At 46.5% G+C, this 20241-nt stretch overlaps 1 protein-coding gene across 3 annotated transcripts in view; it reads right to left on the minus strand.

Annotated features, from left to right (window-relative positions):
- Positions 1 to 20241, minus strand: part of SNX10 (sorting nexin 10) — a 57931-nt gene that overhangs the window by 19765 nt on the left and 17925 nt on the right. For all 3 annotated transcript variants that reach the window (XM_075922176.1, XM_075922175.1, XM_075922174.1), the window contains exon 2: positions 17198 to 17247. In XM_075922176.1, the coding sequence (XP_075778291.1) occupies positions 17198 to 17221 (24 nt within the window). In that variant the 5' untranslated portion in view covers positions 17222 to 17247. The remainder of the gene's footprint in view (positions 1 to 17197; positions 17248 to 20241) is intronic.

The raw sequence follows: 20241 nt of genomic DNA on the forward strand, positions 1-20241 counted from the left end.
ACCAGATCCACATCCCCCTCTCCCCCAACCCCATGCTGCTGCCTCTGATAGAGAGGCAGCAGCGCGGGAAGGGGGTGGGGTAGGCTGAAGCCAATACATGCGGAGAGCCGGGAGGGACACGGGAGACTGCCGCAAAGCAGCCTCTGTCCATGGCGGGCCCTAGCTCCCCATAGACAAAGGCTGCTCCACATCCGACAGAGCAGCATCTGTCCACAACAAGCCTGGATCTGCCCTGGACAGAGGCTTTTCCACAGCAGTAGCAGCCCCTGTTTCGCTGGGGGTCCAAGCTCCATGCAGACAGAGGCTACTCCACAGCAACAGTCTCTGTTTGCGGGGAGCTCAGACTCCCCCACTGCTGCCACCCATCTCAGAGGGAGCAACACAGGGCAGCAGGTAGCAGGTCTGCGTCAGAAGCTGGCTTTTGAACTGGCTCCCCTGATGGACCGGCTCCCACCTGCCACCCTGCACTGCTGCCTCTGATACAAGCAGCATTCTCTGTCCATGGAGCAGCCTTTGTTTGCAGGGAACTTGGGCCCTCAGTGGACAAGGACTGCTGCTGTCACAGAAAAGCCTCAGTCTGTGGCAGGTCTAGGCTCACTGTGGACAGAGGCTGCTTTGCAGCAGTCTCCCTTCTATCCCCCACCCTGTGCGTATTGGCTCCAGCCTCCTGGGGCTATCGAATAGTCAAGTAACCACTAAGATTTCATGTGGTTACACAACTGTTCAGTTACATGATATCTAACATCCCTAGCACAAGGACAGATTATGCTTTGTAAAGTCAGTTTCTCTCACAGGTGCTCTGTGGAGGGATGTCTACAGCCACCTGTCACAGCACATGCTCCCTGATGCACCACAAATTCTAATACCAGTGCAAATGGGATGCATCATACCACTATACTGCCTTGGTAGCATTTTACATGGGTGTCCATGGCACAATGCAGAGAATCAGAGACCTTAAACTTACGGCTATATTATCAGCTGTGTAAACTGGCACAGCTCCACCAAAGTCAACAAACCTGTGATGATATAGTCTCTTTCCCCCTTGCCTATCCGCCTGAACGTCTAATGGCTCTTTAGAGCCCATTTCTCCCTGCACACAGAAAGTGGCAGTACAGTGCATTGTCCTCAGGGAATAAGGGACACATGCCCCCCTCAACTTCCTTGGCTGGTTTGTGGAATGGACTATGATGTAATCCAATGTACAGAGAGTGCCCAGCAGAATGGAATCTCAGTTAGGACAGGGGTCTTTGGACAATACTACACTATAAATAAGTACTGTTAATAATGATAGAAATGTAGCCGTGTTAGTCTGGGGTAGTTGAAGCAAAGTGCAGGACAATGTAGCACTTTAAAGACTAACAAGATGGTTTATTAGATGATGAGCTTTCGTGGGCCAGACCCACTTCCTCAGATCAAATAGTGGAAGAAAGTAGTCACAACCATATATACCAAAGGATACAATTAAAAAAATGAACAAATATGAAAAGGACAAATCACATTGCAGAACAGAAGGGGGATGCGGGGTTTCCTCCCCCTTCCCACCCCCCCGCATCCCCCTTCTGTTCTGCAATGTGATTTGTCCTTTTCATATTTGTTCATTTTTTTAATTGTATCCTTTGGTATATATGGTTGTGACTACTTTCTTCCACTATTTGATCTGAGGAAGTGGGTCTGGCCCACGAAAGCTCATCATCTAATAAACCATCTTGTTAGTCTTTAAAGTGCTACATTGTCCTGCATTTTGCTTCTACTGTTAATAATAGCTGTGGGAGACTGAAGAAATGCCAACACTCTCACTTAACATTTCTGGTAGATCCTACATCACATCAGGGAAACTGGTATAGCAAACCCTAAAATCATATGTGAATATTAAAGTAGTTCCTTTAAAATACAAATATTTAGCAGCGTGTTTATGGAAGTTTTTGCAATGCTTTCATCTAGTCTAGCAATAGGCAACCACAATTAGGAAGTGGGTCAGGTGAGTGGCCCTCTATCTCAGTGGGCTGCATGAGGTCTGTGAAGCCCCTCCCCAATACTCATCTTGTGCACTGCAGCACTGGAGCCCAACACTTGCGTCTCCCCCACCCTACAGCACTTTCAGAGCACCATAAATCTGCTGATTTGTGCTCTGTCCTCACTCCTTCCTCTCCCTCCCTCCCAGAGCTGGAGTGCCAAGAACAGCTGATTTGCCACATTCTAAGCCTGGGAAGGAGGGGGAGGGGCAGGGACAGAACATGAATCAGCTGATTTGTGTGTCTGAAAATGCTGGGAGGGAGAGGGAGCAAGTGTTGGGCTCCAGTACCCCACTGTGCAAGAGGTGTGTGCGGGAGGGCAGCAGTTGGGGGCTGCAGGCCACAGGAAGAACTCCAGTGGGCTGGAGGTTGCCCCCACTGCCTTAGTCTCTAGTGTAAGTGGTTATACTGGTATAAAAGTGCATATAATAGTGTTTGCACCAACACAAGGTATGCTGATATAAACACCTCTGTAAATACCACTTTGATTTCATCCATACTAAGGGATTGCACTGATTCTTCCTATCAATTTAGTAAAAATCAGAAGAAAAAAAACAAAGCTAGAGAAGCCTTCAAGACAGAGAATGGATACTTGAGTCCATTGGAAATGCTTTAGAAATGCTCTAAATCACATATATAAATAAAGAAAAAAAATCCCTTTAAGCTGTACTTTTGAGGAGTGGGAGAAAAAACAGGAAGCAGATAATTGCATCAACTCTGCAGGTAAGTGAAACAATTCTGGGAAGAGGAACAGAGTTACTGACAATCATGAACTTATCTTAGAAGTAAGTGGTGTTAAAAATGCAATGGTCTATTTAGAAAAAATACATATTTTGCATAGAGAAGGCTAGACTATCAGTTGATGTGATTTTTACAGGTTGAACCTCTCTCGTTCGTCTAGCACCCTTGGGACCTGACTAGTGCCGAACCAGAGAATTTGACAAATTATGGGAGGTCAATTTTGTATAGCAGCAATACCAACACTTCCACTGCTTACTAGGTCTCTTAAACATGTAAGGGAAAAATTAGAGCTAAATTACAGCACAGAACACTGAGGAATGGTGGCTGTAAACAAACTTTATAGGACCACAGGAAACTTGGCCACACCCATTATAAGTGGGCATCCAGCTAACTAAAATCATGCCAGACCATCGATGTTGCCGGACCAGAGAGGTTCAATCTGTAGTTCAATAGAGAGCCACACTGAGTGACATTTGCTGAAGGTCTGGCCTAGAATTCTGAACTTATAAAAATTTACACTTTTCAGAAACCAAAAGTACTGACACACAGAGTTCTGAAAAATATTTCTATCCCCAATCCGCAGATACCAGAAAAGACTTCTTTATTCTTCAGCTGAATTCCTTTCTGCCCCCAAACCATGCACATCTATATACCCCCAGCGCCAAACTGCTAACTAGTTAAACAAGTGGATGCTATGAGAGGAAAAGAGGTCTACAGACTGACATGGCAGTTGTGCATCATGTGCGGCAGAGGCACATTTGTGGTCTGGATTAAATAATTCACCACGTGGAAAAATTGTTTCATGGTAATTCCATTCCCTCTTTCAGCACCAGACAAACATTCAGCACCTGATTCTCCATTGCCCAGCATCTTGTGCAGCTTTTAACAGCAGCACAAACTGTCTGTAACACACGATTATTCTGATTTGGCAGCATTCTACACAGGTGTCAGTGACACAATGCAGAGCATCAGAGACCATAACCTAATGGCCAGATTCTCAGCAGTGTAAACTGGCACAGCTTCACTGAAGTCAACAGACCTATGATAATGATATTAGCCAGTTCAGGATCTGGCTCTTAGGTTTGAAGACATATCACCTCTGGGGTAACCACAGTTTTAAACTGGAAAAACATCACACAGCTGGAAGATGCACTAGGAGAATTGGGGGTGGAGGTTGGAGCAGTGTTCTCTCTCCAGAACAGAAGAACTCAATATATAAAGACCAGACAGGAGAAAAGTTCACAACTCAGCCCCAGTGTCTACACTGCATTTTCAATCTCCAGTCAAATCGTATTTTACTGTCTGTGTGTCTTCCTCCCCATGCCTACATTTTGCTCTTCTCCTGATAGATTTTCTGTTTCTTAATCTTGTTTTGTCTTCTGTTTGAGTTTTTCATTTGCTCCTCACCCGTCTAGCTCCCTGCTCCATTTTAATGATATGTACATTTTTACTCTTCTCCAACAAGCTGTTCTCTCTTCCCTCATCTCCCAAATGCATAGCTTCAGCTAGCTGAAAGAAAAGGTCTTCATCAGGAACTGGGTTACTGTTCTCACTTCCCCCTAAAGGCTTCCAAAACTGTAGGCAAAAGGAATTGAAGTCTTCTTGCAATCTGATCTTTGACTCCTTTCCTTTACCCTTCATAATCATCTGGTCATAACACTTCCTTATACATACGTTCCCCAAATTAAAGTTTATTGGGAAATAATGTAACTCCCCCTCCCTTTGCAACAGATCAAAAAAGTCTTGCAAGTAAAATGTTACTTGCAAAATCTGTTGTTCCAGAGTATTGACCATTTTGGGTAAATACAGGCAGTCCCCGAGTTAAGTGGATCGGACTTACGTCGGATCCGCAGTTACGAACGGGGATTTTCTCGCCCCGGAGGACTGGAGCAGCGGGACGCCTGGTCCCACCGCCCGCCTCCTCCGGGGCGAGAAAAGCTGCTCCCCGTCTCCCTGGTCTGCTGGGGGAGCCAGCAGACCAGGGAGACGGGGAGCAAAGCGGCGGAGGACCCGGGACCGGTCCCGCGGCGCTTCCAGCTGATCTGGAAGCGGCCGCGGGTGCGGGTGCGGGTCCGGCCCCGGGTCCTCCGCCGCTTTGCTCAGCGTCTCCCTGGTCTGCTGGCTCCCCCAGCAGACCAGGGAGACGTGGAGCAAAGCCCGGGGCCTGTGGTAGAGCAGGTGGGGCGCTGCCGGTTGGTCCCGCAGCACCGCTCCTTGGCGCTACTGGACCAACCCGGCAGCACCCCAGCTGCTCTGCCCCAGGAGTCCTGATTCAGCCGCTGCTGATCAGTTTCAGCAGTGGCTGAATCAGGACGCCTGGGGCAGAGCAGCTGGGGTGCTGCTGGGTTGGTCCAGTAGCGCCAAGGAGTGGCCGCGCTACTGGACCAACCCAGCAGCACCCGAGCTGCTCTGCCCCAGGCGTCCCCAAGTTAGCCGCTGCTGAAACTGACCAGCGGCTGACTACAGGAAGCCCGAGGCAGAGTTGCTCTGCCCCGGGCTTCCTGGAATCAGCTGCTGATCAGTTTCAGCAGCAGCTGACTTGGGGACGCCTGGGATTCTTAAGTTGAACCTGTATGTAAATCAGAACTGGTGTCCAGATTCAGCCGCTGTTGAAACTGATCAGTTTCAACAGCGGCTGAATCTGGATGCCAGTTCCGACTTACATACAGATTCAACTTAAGAACAAACCTACAGTCCCTATCTTGTACGTAACCCGGGGACTGCCTGTAATGAATATTCACTAACAGGTGCTATGGTGTGACACCTACATGTTCTCTCTCAAAAGATTCTATTACTCAGTCTCCAAATACCCCCAAACCAACACCCCAACCATTTTATGCCCAATTTTTAATTCATCCTTAACCTCTTTGATCTCTCAGTAGGGCAATAGTACACCAGCTAGACAGTCTAGTTGTATATTGTTTTACAGAATGTACGTTAATATATTTTATGTATTATATAATATAATGTAGAATGTATTTCATATTCTATTTGTATACCTAACAAAATAAGAACTGGGTTCTGTGGTGGTTATGTAGATGAGTAACTGTGGTATAGCTTATTATAAACCTAGTTTTCTATGAGGAAGTGTAGCAAAGAGCTAATTCAAAACACAGCTCATTATACCATTTTAATGAACATAGTGTGAACTAGGGATGTTAAATATTGTTTAACTCAGGGCTACTCAACACGTAGCCCACGCCCTGTTTGTTTGCGGCCCACAGTGCAGTTTGGGTTTACGTGAGGTTCAACACGCAGCCCACGGGTGGGAGCCAAAACAAAAAAATAGTCAATATAATAGTCTTCTGTTGATATCTGTTTTAATAGTTAAATTCCCAGCCTCTGTCCCAGGCATCCCCAAGAGCAGCTGCGGTGCTGCCAGGTTGGTCTTGCAGCGCTGAGGGGCAGCGCTACCGGACCAACCCGGCAACACCCCAGCTGCTCTGCCACAGGCGTCCCCGATTCAGCCGCTGTTGAAACTGTCCAGCAGCGGCTGAATCGGGGATGCCTGGGGCAGAGCTGGACTATCGGAAGAGGGGGCTATGAGGGGTCTGAGGTGGCATCCCCCCACCCCACCCCAGACCCCTTATAGCCCCCCCTTCTGATAATCCGGCATATCTGATAATCCGGCACCCCCGGGTCCTAAAGGTGCCGGATTATCAGAAGTTTACTGTAAATGGAAGAGAAAGAAAAATGTACAGCATTTCCTAAGATATATGAAATGTTCAGTATTAGTGACTTGGCTCCAAGAAATGTCTATACTATTCTTTTCATCTAAAAATATTTCTCTCCATTGCAAAGATTGGCACAGCCCCACTGCTGAGAAAAACAAGGAACCAGTGACATTATTACTACCATGTTGTCTAGAAAGGGAGCATTCCAGCCAGTGCCGGACCAAGCCATACTTGTGTCCCGGGCAGCGGGCGTGCGGCGCATGTGCGGCCCCAGCCCTGGGTGTGCGGCACCTGATTGACATAAGGGGCGCTGCGCTCTCGGGCGTGCAGCACATGTACGGCCCTGCCCCCGGGCGCCAACCTATGGGGGCGCCTCACTGAAGTAGTAAGGGGCACTGTGCGCCTGGCGTATGCGCGGCCCTGCCCCCGAGTACGTGGCGCCCCTTATCACTTCAATCAGGCGCCCCCCATAGGTTGGCGCTCCGGGCAGCTGCCCGGCTAGCCCCCCGCCCTTAATCTGGCCCTCATTCCAGGCACATTGGGATGCATCTGCATGACATAATGGACACAATTCAGGTGGCTTTTACACACTAGCAATCACAGCTGCTTCCCCTGGTGGAGCTACACTGGTGTTGGCAATGGTGGGAACTATGTAGGAGAAAAAACTAACGTCTACATAGCCACTGAACACTGAAGGTATCAGGAGAGTTCTTGATATAATTAGTCAAAAGGGAGAGAATATATTGCAAAAGGAACTGAAGCAAATGCAAGAAACATTCTTATGGTTTGCTTCTGCTGCCTATTTCATTCGTTGATAAATGGCAAAACAGGTGCTATGTACAAAGTTTGAGAGCAAAAGCACTCGGTCTCTGAGAAAGTATAAACAGCATGAAGTAGTAATGCAGGGACTACACTTGTACTCCTAAGTAGAATATCTGCCATGGAAATGGTTATCTTTAAAATGGTAAAAATTACTGTGAAGGGGAGGGGGGGAATCTCTCATTGTTCAGCAGTATTTTTAATTTGACTGTGGTTTCAGTCAAACAACTGTAGTGAGGAAAATAGCAGGTGATAACCTCATGTTCTAAAGTGTCTGAAACCACAACATACTCATCTGCTTATTCACCAATGCCAGTCTAGTCATTTTCCATGAAAGTTCCTAAAAAAATCCAATCCGTTTGCCTATTATTAGCAAAATAGTGACCTAACTTCCAGGATGAAAATGGCTCTATAGCCATCACAGTTCTCTAATGCCATTCCAGCACTCCTGTTACTGTTATAATACATGTTCAATTCACTTTAGCGAGTCTCTCGTATAGCAGATCTAATTCATCTTTTTAAAATTCAAATGTTTCATATTGTCCTCCAAAGTAGCCAATGGAACTACTTCGACAAATATAATGGAAATCTGCTATTTTTCCACCTAAAATACAATAAAACGATAGGTGAAAAGGGAGGATTTGGTTCCAAAAGAACGGTCTTATTTTGAAGACAGGGCCTAATTGTGTCTTAATTTTCCAAATTGTGCCAAAGACCTGGATATAGATTTAGGAATGTAACATCCCGTTTAATTAGTTATAACAGGAGCAGCTCCCCTGCCCACCATGATCAGGATGGAGCAGCCGCCCTCTCCTCCCCTCCTCCCCCACTATGGGCAGGGACTGCTCTGGCTTGGCTGGAGCACCACCACCCCAACAATGGGCCGTGTGAGGTTGAACCTGCCCCCAGGTCATGGCAGGGAAGAGGCTGCTCCCGCCCCCCACTGGTTAACCATAACCAGTAGGCATCACCCGGAAATGGTGATGCTCACCAGTTAACCATTCACATCCCTACATAGGTTCACAGAAATTTATGGCTGGAAGAGACTGTGAGAAGTCACCTAGTCCATACCTACATAGTGAAGTATACCTAGACCATCTAGAATAGATGTCTGACTAAACTCTATATGATACAGAAGCAGCAAGGGGGGGCGGGGATCGACTCAACTATCTGATAAGCATTTGCTTATCGAATAGTCGAATAGTCCTTCACATCCTTAGTCCCAGCCTCCCCCAGTCTGAAGCCTCCTCCCTCACCCCATAGAGTTGCCAGCCTCAGCGCAGGACAGGGAGCAGCATGGCCAAAGTGGCCCCAATGCCGGGAGGACAGGCAGCATGGCATGGCTCCAAGCCTGCCTGCCCAAGCCTGTGGCATGGGAACAGCAGGCTGGAGGAGACTTGGAGGTGGAGCATGGGCTGTTTTTGCTTTCCTGTGCCTATGATACCCACCACCTATGCCTGCAGTAAAACAAAGTGGTAAGAGCCAATGTGTGGCTGGCTACACACCCAGAGTGACTTACATGCTGGAGGCTATTTGTGAGCAGTCCACACTGGAGGCTACAGCAGCAAAGCAGTGCAAAGTGCATCCCAGGTTGGAAGGCAGGGGAACATAGCTGCTCATTAGTCTGGGTATGTCACAACTATGTTTGTTCTTCTACAGTCCTTGGGACCTTTCCCATCCTCCATGAGTTCTCAGAAGTAATTATTAGTGGCTCCAAGATTGCTTCAGCTAGCTCTTTAAATATCCTCGGCTGAATTGCATAGATTTCAAGGCCAGAATAATCCAGACTGAACTTCTGTATAACATGAGCCATAGAACTGCTCAGAATTATTCCTGCAACATAATTTTAGAAAAACTTCCAATCTTAATTTTTAAATGTTCAGTAACCACAGCCCTGGGTAAATTGCTCCTTTAAAAAAAAAAAAAAAAAAAAAAATTTCAACTTTCACCATTAAAAGTTTACACCTTAGTCACTGTCTAAATTTGTCTAGAGTCAACTTCCAGCTATTGGATCATGTTATACATTTGTTTGATAGACTGAAGACCCCATAATCAAATATTTGTTCCACATGTAGGTCCTTACAGATTAAGCAAGTCACCCCTTAACTTTCTCTTTGTTAAGATGAGTTGATTGAGCTCCTCCCCGAGTCTATTACTATCAGGCTTGTTTTCTAATTCTTTACTCATGTGCATAGCTCTTCTCTGAACCCTTTCCAATTTATCAACGTCCTTCTTGACTTGTGGACACAGCCACTATTCCAGCAGTAGTAGCACCACTGCAGGGCTGACAGTGGGGGCTCAGCAAACAATTCCTTTCTGTTTGTCAGAATCAAATCTAAAATGACTGCCTCACTTGTTACTTTCTCTGGCTTCTGAAACAAATAGTTGTCCTCGGCTGTGATAGAGATGTGTTACCCACACTCACGCTGAAGGGATTCACATAGGCCAAAGGGTGTGATCAATGTGACAGGTTGCAAAATGCGAGACATTTATGAGAGCGCACTTTAAGTAAGGGATACTCACCTGTGTGGGAACAGACAGCGCTTCTATATGATCAGGGAGCTGGTAGCAAAAAGGGGTCTACTAGGAGGAGAGTTGCAATCACTTTCCCTAGGACAAGGAAAAGAAAGGATTTGGCCCAAGAGGAAGGGTTTGTCTAGCAGGCCCAGAGACAGAGGTTTAGCTAGAAGAGTAGACAATGCAAGCTTGGGATAGGCATATTAGGCAATGTAGAAACTATCCATTCGCCAGTCAACAGAAAAAAATATCAGCATGGTACTTCAGGAACCCTACAGCAAAACTAGGTTTATTCTTCAGTTGTATCAACTCAACTTTCACATAGTTTCTGTTTTTGCCCTGTCTTGTTAAATGGAAATGTTGGGTTAATTTAAGCCAATAGGTTAGTTGTCATTCAAATCCATAACCATAGATACATATTTTAATTGTAAAGTAAAGCTGTATGCATGAGTGACTCTCTTAATTCACTTTAATGTCACAATGGCTCTTTGCCAAGGCCTTTTTATGAGAAAGATCCATCAACTATTATAGATCACAATGGGCACTTAAAACCCAGTCTCAAGTGGAAAGCAATTAAAATGGGGAACTCTCCTGCCATTTTCTTATCTCTCCTTAGATTTATTAACTTAACTTTATTAAGGTAATTTTTTAACAAGGAAACTGTTCTCAATCAATTCTCTGAGAACTAAAGATTATGGCCAGCAGGAGGCGAGCAGAGCCAGATGTTTTGAATCACTTACAGGATTATAAACTCTTTGGGGCAGGGACCATCTTTTTGTTCTGTTTGCACAATGTGCAGCACAGTGAGGCCCTGGTCTATGAGTGTTTCTAGGTGTTACAATAATACAAGTAACAAAGGAAATACATAGATTTCATGGCGGTAAAAATAGGAAGTTCCTGCTACATTACAGTTCTACCATTGCTCCCACCAGTACAGCTGCACCAGTAAATAATTGGGATCCCATTTCACACCAAGACTGAGACTCAGGGAGAATATTCTCTAGTAATAGAACTGACACAAGTTAATTTCCCTGTCCCTAATCTCATTGTTTAGGTTAGCAAGGGCTGGAAGAATTCAGTGAGGAGTGTTTAATTGGTCATCAAAAATCTCTCTGGCCAATTAGGGAAGAGTTTTGGATTAAGTTTCATCCCACCTATCCTCCTTAGCAGAAGTAGGGATAGGATTTGTGTGGGAATGAAGCAGTGTTGTAAAAGCAAGATTTAAAATACCCCACTAGTCATTAGTTGACCTTCAGGTATGTGAAAGCTTCCTCTTTGGAAGAGAGTTATCATTGCAAATTAGACTTTATCCATAAAATGATTTCTACAGCTCAGATTCACTGTTAGTTGACTCATATGTGTGCCTATGTCTGTATATAATATAGCAATCGCATATAGGCAAGGAAAGGTTGGGGGGTGTTAGTTTTTTAAGGAAACTAAATGGACTTGAGTTAATCCATGGCCTCTTGAGTCAGCAGTGTTCATCTTGAGAAGACTTCTGGGAAGCCCAATACAAAAAGAACCACCACCCAGCACACAGGCAGCATCCTCCACACATGCCCAGTGGGCTGTCCTGGATGCCTCCATCGTGGTTGGTTTTGGCTTAGTGCATCACACTCAGATCTGGTACGCTGTCTCCAGAAGCAGCCTAGGTGCCCAAAGCCAGGAGCCATTAATCCAGCCTGATGATGTAGGAACTACTGGCAGTGGCAGAGACTTGCTCTCCACCATTCTGAAGATGACATCAGCTGGAGGAAAAGTGTGCTGCACTGTCCAGGTAGGAGTCCTGCTAGGCAGAGAATGGCAGGGTGCATTCTTCTATTCCTGAAAAATGGCAAGTGTGTTTATTTCCTATACCCTGATGATCAATTTATTGCCTTCACTCCAATGCCAGATATTAAGTGAAGAAATATTGGCTAGGGCTGGTAACCATAATAAGTTTTGTTGGCTACTAGGTGACTGTGATAATTCTTATGTTATGGCTCAACTGGTTGACTACTAGTCTAGCGCAGGCAGAGTTTAAGCAAACTAGGACACAGTATTCGCCAGTTGAGTGAAAGAGATCATGCCCCCAAACTATGCAATTTTTGCACATTTGCTCCCAGGTAGGACTTAACCAGTATATTCAGGAGACAATTTCTGCTCTTCATCTTGTGAGCTACTTTAGTAAGATGATATTTGTACATGAGTATATGATGTTGGGTGTCCCCTAGATACACTGCCTTTGGATGGTGCAAGTGAACCACTGCCCATTCAAAAAGATGTTACACCATGCTTAGGGCCAGCTGAAGTGTAAGGGGAAGCATGTTGTCCCATTCTTTGACATACTTAGTTTTAGACTCCATTTCTTGCAATAATCACCTAACACATCCATATCACTGTTCATGTTGTCTTCAGCCTTTTGAAAGTCATGGTGCATTGACACCAAGCAGACATGGTCAGCATAAATGAACTACCTGGAAATGGTGCTGGGCCAGTCATTGGCGAATGCAGTTAAATAAAGTTGGTCCCTGAACCAAACATTGCAAGACTCCAATCTCCAATTTCCAGGTGGTGATTTTGTGGCCCAGAACCACCTTTAGTCTTCTTTGGAGCATCAGCTCAGTTGCCAAGGCACCCCATATAAGGGATGTTAAGAAGTGGGTGATGTGCAAATAGTGTAGTTGATACAATAGGGCAGTGTTTCTCAAACTGTGCTCCGTGGAGACATCTCCAGAGGCTCTGCGAGGTTGACAAACTGGAAACTTCGATAGGTACAACACATACAATCAGTGGACCGCTGGGGCGCCGCATACATTTTTACGCATGTAAAGGGCTCCAGAGCCCAAAAAGTTTGAGAACCACTGCAATAGGGGAAGTCAGTTAAAGCTCTCTATCCCAGCTCGTGCTGCATCCGAGATCTATCCCTGCTGCGGCTCTGCGTTTTAAATGTAGTAAGAGCTGGATGGGCTCCTTAAAATGCAAAGCCACAGTGGCGGTAGCTCCTGGACCAAGCGTAATCTGGGACTGAGCCAGGTTGCCTGCCTGCCCACCCAGCTCCTACTATATTTTAAATTCAGAGCCACAGCAGAAGCTACATTCTTGGGCAACTCTTTCTCCTCCAAGAATCCTCTCTAACCTTGTCATGACCATGAGGGATAGGCAGCAGCCTGGGGACTAAGAGGTTAACTTTACCTAGCCAGGTATCTGTTCAGCCAATAGAAATGTAGATAGGGATTTCAAACTGGGACAAAGGAATTTTGGGGTTTTCCCTTCTTTGTCCCTGGGCAGTTTCTCTCCAGCTACTGAGGGGGACAGACATTTCTCTCTCTCCAAGAGAAGATTCTTCACTATCTGTAAGTAGGGAAAAGTTTAGATAAATCCGTTAGGTTTTATTGTTTTATGGTTTGGCAATGGGAATCTGATGTCTGTGCATTTAAAAATGGGTTTTCCTCTCCTTTGTAACTAAGCTCTTGGCCCGTGGGGGGGGGGGTCCCCCCATGAGTATATTAATTGGTGACTTTTCCATCTAGTCATTATGCTTCTAACAGGAGTATTCCAGGGATAATAAAAATTCTTCCTCTTTCTTTTTTATTAACCTGGTAGTGTTAAGTTGTGTATGTCCTGGTTTTACTGTAGGGCTGAGATTTCCCAAGTGATCTCTTCCCTGGCTTTCTTATCATTACTTGGGTGGTGGCAGCAGATTTTTACCCCCAAAATCTAGGTTTTTAGGATTTTGGGGGGGAAGTTTTATACCAAAGCCCGGAAAGATAAGGTTTTGGGGTACTTCTGCAGGCCCCCATTTCTGCATTTATCGTGCCAGAGTACGAGGGAGGCCTTGGGAGCAGGCCTTGACAAACCTTCTTGCCTATCTTCTACAAGCCCCAAACTGACCAAAGCCAGAATCCCGTCAGTGATTTTTGGGGAATGGGAGCTTCAAGTCCAACACCTTGATGTAGTGCTGCAGGCTAGAGCATATCAGCCTCTCAGAGGTCAGAAGTGCTTTTCTAACACCTTCAGCTCCACAAGTAATTCAAAGACAGACATGGCCAGGACAATCCAAGTAAATCAAGGGAAGCAGCATAAACTCACATCAAAACCTAGCAACAGCCTTGCTAGTTAGAACAAGATTACTGTTGCAGTAGATTCAGCCAACCATAAATCATTCATAATAATAATAATAATAATAATAATAATATTGTGGGGAGGGGGGAAGAGGAGGGAGAAAGTATCTCAATCATGTTCTGGCTCATACCTCTCTCTATCAGCAGCTGGGCCAGGCAGCCGGGGACTCCCTGCAGCAGGGCCAGCTCCAGGATACCCCTGGTGGCAGTGGGGCCAGAGTGGGCAGTCCCAGCCGGGGAATTCCCCTGGCTGAAACGGGACTAGCAGAGGCAGGCAGCTAGTTGGGGGAACCCCAGGGAATCTCCAGTGGCAGCATGGTGGGCCCTAGCAGCAGGAAAGTGTGGCCAGGAGGTCCCGGCCGGGGAACCCTCAGGTGAAAGCACCCTGTAGCAGTGAGGCCAGCAGCAGCCAGGCTGTCCCAGCCAGGAACCCCAGGAGACCCTGGAGCAGCATGAGGGCACCAGGAAAGGGAGTGGACCAGGCCAGTGTTAGCAGGGCTAGTGGCAGGGCAGGGAGCCCCAGGGAGAGAAGCCTAAGAGCGGGACACCCAGCAGGTGAGCACTGACCTCTCCTACTCCGGGACAGCTCAGGTCCCGAGGGTGCTGGACCAGGGAGGTCCAACCTGAGTTGCTTAATTTTCTTCCAGTTAGCATCAGCTTATCTAATTCAATTGGAAAAGAATTTTTAAATCTGAATTTACATTTTATACCTCATGACGTTTTGCTTTTTAACATTTCTCTGGACAATGAGTTGGTTTCATTTGAAGAGTCTCATCCACTAATAAAATTCAATGTTTGTGTTGTAAATACTGTAGAGGAATATTTAAATTGTGTTTGTAATGGGCTGAATAATCATGCAAATGTTTCTTTATTTACCTTAGGCTTTTTAAAACCTTGGGAGTTTGTATTTAAAATAGCCTAATAATCTGAACTTGATTGGACAGTGGCCCTTTAATTATGAATACAAGATTGTAATGTTCATTACATTTTATCCTGCCAAAAAATCCTCCTCCCCTCTCCCCCAGCTAAGGAGGAAGGTCAAAATCTATAAACTTCAGGATCTCTTCCAGGATGTTTACACTGTTATCAAAGGCTGAACTAGCTCAATCATGCATTTTTGGCCTATGACCACTTTAAAAAAAAAAAGTCAGTGCTCTCGGATATAATTTGTTTTAAGGAATGTTGGTGCCCAGAAAGAGATTACAAAACATAAACAAACACCACCTGTAAGTGTGTGTCTACCAAACTCATGGATGTGAAAAACTGCATCCTGGATTCTGAAATATGGTCTTTTGTGTATTTTTACACCAAAAATATACAGAAGTACAAAGCATCTCTCAAAGTGGGACTCCTGAGTCAAAAGGCTATGAGGGAAGGGGGGGGAGGATGGTCACAGTATTGCCATCCTTACTTCTGCACTGCCTTCAGAACATGGTAACTGCAGAGCAGGTACCCGGCAGTGAAGGCACCGCTGCTGCCCACAGTAGCAGAGAAGAAAGGGTGGCAATATTACACATGCCACCCACAATTCTGTGCTGCTGCTGGCAGTGGCACTTCCTTTAGAGCTGGGCACCCAGCCAGCAGCTGTCACTCTGCATTCAGAACGGGCAGCTGAGAGTGAAGCTGCTGGCCAGGTGCTCAGGGGGGTAAATTACTACAGACGCGCATAAGGAGGGTGCGATCAAATAAGTATGCAAATCACTACTTAGAACAGTATCCATGTACCCCTAGCTATAGGAGGGATCCTCGACAGATTCCCACCTTGTGACTGTTCCCCAAGATCTGGATGCATGCCCATCAGTCCAAACCCCTTCCATTTCAAAAGGGTTTGCAGTGGGAGGAGGGGGAGCAGAGGGGTTCTTCAGTCACTATAGATCAGTGGTCAACAACCAGTAGATCTGATCCGCTGGTAGATCTTGGAGCCTCTGACAGGTGATCCTGACTGGTTTGGCCAAAAGGCTACCAAGTGCCGGCACTTCAGCTGCCTCTCCCCTCACTGCTGCTCATCTCCTGCCCTTTGCCTTGGAGCTGCCCCTCCCCCTGGGGAGCCTCCTGCTTGCTGTGCAAGGCAGGGGAGGGAGAAGAGGGGCACTGATGTCAAGGTGCCCCCTCTCCCACTCTGTATCCTTTCTCCACAAAGCAGACATAGGGCATTACAGGACTTGGGAAGGAGTTTGCTGGCTGCTTTAGGGAGTAGTGCAAGGCCAAGGCAGGGGTGAGCCTGCCTTAGCCCCACTGTATCACCAATCAGGAGCCACCTGAAGTAAGCAGTGCCCAGCTGGAGCCCACATCCCAAAACCCTCACCCAGTCATGAACCCCGTCCAATGCCCCAATCCTCTGCCCCAGCCCCAAGCACCCCTGGATCCAAACACCCTCCCAGAGCCTGCACCTAGACCCCCTCCTACATCCTGCCACAGGCTATCTCAGAGCCCCTCACACTTCAAATCCCTTAATCCAAGACTAAAGCCTCCATCCCAATCCCCTGCCCCAGCCTGTTGAAAGGGAGGGAGGATGGGGAAGGAGGGAAGATGGAGTGAGAAGGGGCAGGACCTCAGAGAAGGAGTGAGGAGGAGGCGGGTCAAAGGTATTTATATTTGAGGTAGATCTTGGATTGCATTTAATTTCAAAAAGTGATCTCATGCTTAAAAAGGTTGGAGATCTCTGCTATAGATATTGAAAGTTGGAGAAACTCCACCATATCTTAGTTTTTGAACTTTTTTCCCCCCCCTTTTTTCCCAGTTTTAAGCCATTATTGGTTTTGATGATTTGTCACTGTTTTATCCTTGAGGTGTCTGGTCTCTTCCTCCAGTACCACATACACTTCTACTGTCAGTTTCCCATTGCTCACTAAACTCTAATGCAGTGGTCCCCAAACTGTGGGGCATGTGCCTCTAGGGGGACATAGAGGAAGGTTCAAGAGGGGCATGTTCAATGAGGCCTGAGACAGCCCCCACAGGGCAGCCTCTGCCTCAGCTCCAATCTCACCTTTTCCCCGGCCCTCGTCTGCCTCTGGCCCAGATTCACCCCCATCCCACTCCACCCCTAGACCAGCCAGCCTCTAGCTCCAGCTTCTCATCCAAGCTCCATTGCTTAATAAGCCTTGGCTATGCAGTAATGGAGGGAGGATACGGAAAATTCCATTAACTTCGGGGGGCGGGGGGGGGAAACGGACTGGAAAAAGTTTGCAAATTACTACTCTAATGGTTACCCAGCAAGTTAGCTTTCCCCTGTGATCGTCCAAGCTCCGGTCTACTGACCTTTGTTTTGCAACAGTCTATCAATACTCCCCATCAATCTTGGCACTTGTTTATTACTGTTAAAATCACTTACCTGTTTTTCGTATTTTGGTGTCATCCTCAAAACAGCATATAAAAACCAACCTGCAACACAAAATGGGCAAACTAGTTAGCCCTATTTCACAGTAAATGAAGGGATATGTAATCCTTCTGCCACAAGAGTACAGACCAGGCCAGGTTCAATATAATATGGTGCCGAGGGTTACAGCTAGGGGGTGACTATGAGAATTGAACACGCAAGCGGCTGGACCCCATATCTAAATTTTACACTTCAGATGGAAAAAGTCAGTTTATTGTAATTTAATCATATCCTAAAGATTCAAAATAGAACAGATTCTCTGCCCAGCCCAGCTCCCTGCGCACCACTCAGATGGCATGAATGCAGTGAAGGCATTCCTGCCTGGAGATTTCCCTGGCATGCAGGAGTCCTTTTGTGGACACAGAGCTGTTATAGGTGCTGCCTGTGCTTTTCTCCCTGCAGCGTCTGCCCAGTCCTGTGACTATGACTAGGGAATGGAGGACGTGATGCACCTCAGCTATCTCCAGCTATAAATGGCCCTTTGGGGAACTATAGCTTCTCAGAGCGTGGAAAGGGTTACTTTCTTCCCCACCTGCCCCCAATGACAGTATAACACATACTGGAATTGAGATACATGAAATATTAATAAATCCTGTGCAAAACAAGAGGTAGGAATCGTAATGTGGAACTTTCCCTGCTTCTCCCAAGGTTAAAAAACTGTGCTATAAATTACAGAATCTGTCAGCAATCCTCATGCTTCACAAGTTCATACCAATAAGCAGAATACGGGTCGTAAAGAAGCACTCCTATATGAACTGGTATGCAGACTATTTTTGGAATCATATTTTACATCAAAGAATAAGTCCAAGAATATCTGCATTAGGATTCATATAGGGTTTCCTTTTTCATAATTATGTGTTAAACCATGTTCTAGGTAACCCCGCCTAGAACATGGTTATTAAAAAAAATCTTCCCATGTTATGAATGACCTACCAGCATACACTGGCTTATGTTGTGATTTAGGGATTTGAGAAGATTGAGGGGGGACATGATAGCAGTTTTCAGATATCTAAAAGGGTGTCATAAGGAGGAGGGAGAAAACTTGTTCATCTTGGCCTCTGAGGATAGAACAAGAAGCAATGGGCTTAAACTGCAGCAAGGGATGTTTACGTTGGACATTAGGAAAAAGTTCCTAACTGTCAGGGTGGTCAAACACTGGAATAAATTGCCCAAGGAGGTTGTGGAATCTCCATCTGCGGAGATATTTAAGATATTTACTAGGTTAGATAAAAGTCTATCAGGGATGGTCTAGACAGTATTTGGTTCTGTCATGAGGGCAGGGGAGTGGACTCTATGACCTCTCGAGGTCCCTTCCAGTCCTAGTATTCTATGATTCTATATTCTGTGCTTTTCTAGCAAGCACAAGAATCACTAAAGCAGATCAACAGTTCAAAATCTGCATAAGCAAAGATCCTCTTTTTAAAAAACCCAGGTGTGACTGAGAAATGGCTTGCAGAAACAAAGCAGAAATCTGCTAATACATGTGCTCTTTATAGCAAGTTTCCATTGACACAACAGAGGAAGAAAGATCTGTACATGTGATGGAGGGGGTGGGGGGAAAAATCAAGAGATAATGTGAGATTTATAGGCTTGGTAAATGTTTTCTGCCCTGCAGGGAAGAAGAAACACATTGATTTAAATAGACATTTTTGTTCCTTCTCTGTTTTGGTATCAGAATGAATACCTCTGAGTATTTGCTTAAATTTAGATAGAGATCTATTATACTGAAGCACCTATGCCTTGCTCTAGGTCCATGGTCACCAACCCGTTGATCGTGATTGACTGGTCAATCGGGGGGGCCTTGACCAGTGATCACAAGGCATTGCCCCCCCCCATCTCCAAGAAGCAGCCCCCGTTGATGCTACCTTCAACAATGGAGGTAGCACCGGCTTTCTGCGGGGTGGGGGTAAAGTCCCACAGCTGCGAGCCACATCCCGGGTTTCAGGAAGCACATACACTGCTCTCCCCTCCCCCAAACAGCCAGTGCATTTCCTGAAACGCCAGGTCTGTCACGCACTGGCGACTTCCTTCCCCCTGCTGCCTTCCTGCATGGCGGGGGGGGGGGGGGGGGAAGGAGTGGGAGTCTCAGGACTGCACCGGCTCCAAATTCTCAGGAAGCGGAAGGAGCAGGGCGTGCACGCTTCCTGAGCAGTTGAAGCTGGCATAGTCCCAGGACTCCCACTCCCTGCCCACCGCACAGGAAGGCAGCAGGAGGAAGGAAGTCCCTAGCGCATGACAGACCTGGTGTTTCAGGAAACGTGTCAGCTGTACGGGGGAGGGGAGAGCAGCTCACGTGCTTCCTGAAACCCCAGACATGGTGCACACCTTCGGGACCCCCAGATACTGGCACCAGTTGTCCCTGTCACTCCCCCTTGGCCATCTGCCCCCCCCCCAGCACCCTGCCCCCACCAGCACAGTTGGGGCCACATTAGTGAGGCTTGGGGGGGATGTTGGAGGGGTATTTTTTTTTGCATCTCACTTGTGTGGCCCCGACTGACTTTTCTGTGGGTCCGTGATCCCTGACTCAAAACAGGTTCTCCGCCCCTGAAACCTGTCTGACATAATATTTTATTTCAAAATGAAGCCTCTCCACAAGCCCCCAGTTGGGGCCAAGCCCCCATCTGGCTACAGCATCATAACAGTCCTGCACCCTCCCCCGCCCAGAACCCAAATCTGAGCCTATTGTACCATTGGCTACAATTATTTGTATTGAATGTGAGACACCAGGTCAGTTGCACTTAAGTGACCAGTCCTTTGACTTCAGGTAGTCTCTTACACCAAAGGCAAGCTCACCAAGATGTCAAGAAAGATTAGCATACCCAAGAGGACTGTAACTCAATGTTCAAAAGCTTCAGAGGCGTAGCCGAGTTAGTCTAACAGGAAAAACAACAAATAGTCTGGTAGCACTTAGAAGACTAACAAAATGGTTAGGCTGTTACATTGCTTGAGGAGTTTACACTTGATAACTAACTGGCTGGTGAAATCTAAGTACAGAACAC

This window comes from Pelodiscus sinensis, chromosome 2 (assembly GCF_049634645.1).
Source record: "Pelodiscus sinensis isolate JC-2024 chromosome 2, ASM4963464v1, whole genome shotgun sequence".
Taxonomy (NCBI): Eukaryota; Metazoa; Chordata; order Testudines; family Trionychidae; genus Pelodiscus; species Pelodiscus sinensis.